The sequence below is a fragment of the Phytophthora infestans genome, genomic scaffold, assembly GCF_000142945.1.
Source record: "Phytophthora infestans T30-4 supercont1.18 genomic scaffold, whole genome shotgun sequence".
Classification (NCBI taxonomy): domain Eukaryota; phylum Oomycota; class Peronosporomycetes; order Peronosporales; family Peronosporaceae; genus Phytophthora; species Phytophthora infestans.
The window spans coordinates 572,350-577,771 of NW_003303741.1; the positions used below are offsets into that span (position 1 = coordinate 572,350).

A 5,422-nucleotide genomic window follows, 5' to 3' on the forward strand; every position below is an offset into this window, starting at 1 on the left:
GGCTGTTCAAGCTGTGTGGTCAGGCACCGTATCTAATTACGGTTTGTATATGTAAACAGGCTGAAAAACCGTCGTCGTATCCGTGTTCAACATGAAAAAGCAAGTCTACACGCCGCAGCGGCAAGACCTGTGGTGCTCCAGGCTGCCGAAGAAGAAGGATGACACATTCATATGGAGTTCCAGCCTGCAAAATCTCCAGACATGAACATTTAAGATCTTGGTATCTTTAATTCTATTCGATGGGTGCAGTATCGACAACCTACTCATGATATTGGCGCGGCGATGGCTACGTTTCAGTTGCCACTAAGTCGGACGCTGGTTAGATGTTTCATTGCGCTGCAAAAGGTTATGGAATGTATCATTTCGCACAAAGGCAACAATGACTTTCCGCAAGTGCGCGTCAGCAAGAGGTATATTAAAACTTATACGGAGCTCAATTGTTTGCGACCCTGCTGTATTTGCTAACGGTAAAGTGAAGTTGAAGCAGATTAAGAGTAGCCTAAATCTTTGAGGTACAAAATAATTTGGAGCGTTAAATCGTGGGTCGACCTAGACATAAGTGGGTCAGCCACAGGCTCCAAAACATCTGCCCGATATTCGTAATTGTAATGCCCTCCGGAACCCGCCAAATAACAGCGCGCTGCCGAGCAAGGAAACGTTTGGCGGCGGGTTTTTTACTTATTAAAAACACATTCTCGATAGGGTTCAGCAAGAATTAGGCCCCAGCCTTAGCACCTTCTTCGAATTCCTCTTCGTCAAACGCATTCTTAGTATTTGTATGGCAGGGGCGTTATCAAGCACGAGTACAACATCGCGTAATGGTGAAATCGCCTTGATGTAGCGCAAAAATCGGCGTTCAAATTGTTTGGTAAGATCCTATGTAAGAACTCAAATAGAGACTTGTGGTATGCAAGAACCGTGCTTGAAATTATAGCAATAACATGGATAACTTTGCCCTTACCTGCATCGGTGGTTTAAACAGCCCGCTGTTTGCGCGCGCTCCGCCCGCGGCATCGCGAGTATCACAGGCTGAGCCTAGTCTTATCTGGATAAAGGATCTTTTTGCTGATGGCCAGAGCATCGTAGAGCTTGAGGGTGTAGTCGTATCACTTTTGCTCGTTGGTGGGGGTATTGGTAGCGGCCATCTAGTGCACACCTAGCGAATTATCGGGCCAACAGTCACGTCGAACTTCTGCTCGATGCGCTCCGACATTTGAACCAGTGTCAGCTCAGGTGTTAGCTCGCCGAGCGGATATAGACAGCGACAGATAAAGCCGGCAAAGGAATAGCAAAAAAATCATCGCCGCTCTATAGTAAATCCTCCTTCCGTTTCAGATTATTTAACCAAATTTTAGTTCTCCTAGCGCGCTGGCAAATGTTTGGCTGAGACCACATGCAAAACGCACATAGAATAATCAGCGCGATTATGCGCTCCTGACTGTACTTTTAGATCTACTTAAATGCACTCTATCTGCGTTAAAAATTAAAACCTCGCGGAACAACGACAAAATACTTGCCAGGTCATCACTAATGGGATTTAATAAGCCAATCGGATGCTGAAACTACAAATATTCCACGAATCAAACCAATAATTCAGCACCATCTAGTCAAGTAATCTGAAACAGAGGATGTAGTAGCAATTATTATCCAATCAAAGTTAAAAAAAAACAATAACTATCCAATCGTCTTTTGATAAAAATTAAATTCTTATGGTAAACCTGCACCTAATTTGTTTTGCGTGACTTGATTATTTTTCATTGTACAAAATGGAGGACCTTTCCCCTAGAAGAAGAAGCAACGAAGCTACAAAATTCGCGAGAAGTGGGACACTGTCCGCCGGATGCAAGAGGTTGGGGTGCAGGAGGTAGCCCGCGAGCTACTGTGCGCTCGCTGTACCGCCCACGGGTGGTGGCAGCAGGCCGACAAGCTGATGAGTTTCATTGGCCACGTCACCTCCAAGACGATGAAGGGAAGAGACGTAAGAAACTGTTGCCCGACGTCTCTGCCATCCATGAAAGACAAGCGGCGTAACAAGCTGGTGAGTCGATAATGCAATGTATTTATAATAAGTGTTTTGCTTCCTTTTAATAATTTGTGAGAATTAAGCTCTTACGACACACGGCATAATGGAGAACATGCGGAACACCGAACCTGACTGGGCGACAAACTACATGGCAAACTAGAGGAGTGGACTCCTAGCGCTACAGTACATGTGTGACGTCTCGCAAACCGGTGGGTTATAAAAAATGTTTTAAGAAAGAATAGTGTGATATTTGACACATTTGCGTTTTTAGACATGGGTTTACGTAGCAGATGCCCGAAGCTACGATGAAGAGTACAGGGTATTTGGAGGAAACTCGTGCTGGGCTAGTTTGCGAGTTTTTTAGGACCTATGGAGCTAATGGGTCGTCTGAAATTTTAAACGTTGATGAAAACGCCAATAGCTTCGGCATGCCGGGCACCTCACGAATTTGGGCTGGTCGGGGCCGACGTGATGCTGCACGACAGGCTAACACGTCAAGGAAGGAAGGGCGGATGACGGCAGTGCTTACAAGTCGTGCGGAGGTATTTGTTTTACTTTTTGTTCTTTATTTCGTTTTATTTTTTATTCTTAGTATAATCAAATACCCAGTCTATTGATTGTATGTGGCACGCTGGGGGATCGAATTGAAGCCAACGAGCGCCAAGATTATCTGCCGGGGAATTTTGACTGTGTAGGAAAGCTCCTGGTTGGAGACTATAACTTGGGAAATTTACGCTAGGAAGTTGCTAAAGTACGAGGTAGAAGGACCCACTGTCCCGCTTTTAAACAACTTTGGATGCCAAGTGTCAGAAGCTCGACAGCGAGCTGTAGCTGAAGAAGATAGCGCCACTATACTTTCATTATCTGTGAGCAGCTCATCAGTGTGCTAGTCAGTAGATGTCGGTGTTATGGGGGCCCTACAGTGAAAATGTGGACCAATTGGTCTGCCATAACGGGCGGTACCGCCAAACAAAACCGTATTCGTGTAATACGGGCGGCAGTTGACGCCTGGAGCGACATTCCGGTGAAGACCGTAATTTGTAGCTTGTAAAAGGATAATCCTTAGTATTCTGAGATTATCATTTACAAAAAAGCTTCTTTTTGCAGACTTCGGTTTTCTATCAGTTTTTTGTTCGAGAATATCTTTTCGACCAATCAAATTATTGATTTAAATAAATGTCGGCCAGTCGCATAATTTATTATAGATTGATGCCGTACAATTATGTCGTTATCTGTAATCAATGTGCCAGTCCGCCAGCTCCTTGGTGAAGCCTCCTCACTGTTGACGTTCGCTCCAGTCCCCCATGTCCATTGCGAAATTCATTAATCCCCACGACATTCTCTCGTTGACGTCATACAGAGCCGTCACCTCATTTTAGTTGCCAGCCCCCTTGGCTACACGCAGCACGCACTCTCGCTTGTGAAGAGGGTAGGTCTTGTTTGGCATAGCACCAAATTGGAAGTGAGGGCAGATGAATACAAGTGGGCGAAAATACTGCCATGCGTTACTTCTTACTTCTAGTCATGACATCATTTCCTACAAAATAGATCGGTAGATATATTCTTACGCAGGTCTTTGATTTTGAATGATGATTTTTTTAAATTGATTGAGCACTTTGTAGATTAGATCATGCAATAGTGCAGTGCGCTATTTGTGCTGAGTCTTTTAGACACCGCAACATCCTTGTTGAACGTTTCAAAAAGCGCGTTTGGCGACAAATCATCAGAGGAGGTGGCAGGACAGAATCTCCCAAAGTACCCGTACGGATATTGCGGTCAACCTGCTTCGTCGTGGTTGTGTGGGTGCTTCTTTTTCCGTTGAGGTGGCGTGACTACAGTAAAGACTTGGTTGATCTTGTAGGCTTTGCCACTTCAAAATAACTGTAGCCTGTCTAGTACATTTTATATTTTGTATGAGCAATTGTTGATCCACAATCTTGCAAACTCGCAAATAAAATCCCAGTTATCCTTGTCTCGAGCTGCTCGATGAGGGCAAGCCAAGCGAAAAGGTGGCCATCATCGTTAAGGGCTGGTGCAATCTACCCCCACAGACCACATGCAAGCTGCGCTTCCAGCGATACCAGCACAGCTAGCGTTTCACCGTTTTAGAGAATAGTGAAAATTTGTAATGTTGTTGCATATATATTAGTTTGCTAACATATTATTTATATTAGCATACTGCGTCGAATAGAGCACGTCGCTACTGTTCACTGGAAAATGTGCTCTAAACTGCAAATCTGTTTTCACTTTTATCTAATTCGCAAGAGAATGACACCTGTAGAGGAGGCAAAAATAAAATGATATCTCGAAATAAACATTTTGCAAAGGCTCATGTGCATGTACTGACCTACACAATCATAAATTCCCATAAAACTAACACTATGTGGACATATTAAACGAGGTCATTTTATATGCTGTTTGTAAGCTGACATGTTAGTTGCTGTACACGTTAGCTACGTAAATTGAGCTAACGTACTAATCGTTCTGACTAGTCTACATAATATGTAAAAAATTGTTTGTTTAAACTTACAATTATCACGATTACTGTCAAAAGACCGAATATGGAGATATTTTAAATAAAACGAGCTCCTAGCTAAAGCTATCACTAAGTGCCTGAAGGCGATCATGCTGACCAGCTTGAGCCATCCCCTGCAAAGCCCGGACTCGAACCCTATCGAGAACCTCTGGTCGGAGATGAAGCGTGAGCTCAGCAGGTCTTCGGCTTCTTCGCTTGAGGACTTACAGGTGAAGTTGCAGCGCATTTGGTCTACCATTGATGACGATTCAGCTCGTAAGACTGTACGCTTAATACCCAAGCGCCTTGATGTGGTGAAGGAGTGACCACACGAAGTATCGAGCTGGAATGGCTTTAGTCCTGAATGTCTAGGTTTTTGTATGGAGAGATATCTGGTTACGATGGGGGCGGTCAATTTCTGTGCCCTCAATTTTAGTTTTAAGTCGATAACTACTAGATATCAATACTGATGGGCTAGCTCGTTTGCACTCTAGCTGCTGTCACCACGAGCATACCAAAATTTATCCGACTGTAGGACCTTGTGGCAAAAATGTGTACATCAAACGAAAAAAAAATCAGCCGACTCTATTTGACAATTACGGTACCTAACGGTAATTATTGTGTTTAGATGGTGTGCGATGGATATCAAAACATGATTGAGATGCAGAAGGGAGTGTAATGTGTCAAGTTTATAGGCGACTCAGAATCGCCTGAAACGGCCTGTAAGCAGAGAAAATCGCAAAAAAAATGAGACCATGCAAATTATGTTTGAGAGCTATGTACGCTCGAGCTGGTAAAAACAAAAGAGGGCCATCATCCAGAGGATCCGGATAAATAGCGTATGTCCAGATAAGAGAGAAAGCTGACAGCCAGTCACTGCTGCA

General features: G+C 43.9%; 1 protein-coding gene across 1 annotated transcript; it reads left to right on the top strand.

Annotated features, from left to right (window-relative positions):
• Window positions 1-379: 379 nt before the first annotated feature.
• Window positions 380-3,233, top strand: PITG_10286 (uncharacterized protein; the record flags this gene model as incomplete). The annotated part of the gene is made up of 6 exons (XM_002902062.1): window positions 380-410; window positions 1,087-1,118; window positions 1,787-2,038; window positions 2,311-2,342; window positions 2,546-2,565; window positions 3,229-3,233. The coding sequence occupies 6 exons, from the start codon at window positions 380-382 to the stop codon at window positions 3,231-3,233; spliced, it is 372 nt and encodes a 123-aa protein (XP_002902108.1).
• Between the last annotated feature and the right edge of the window lie 2,189 nt (window positions 3,234-5,422).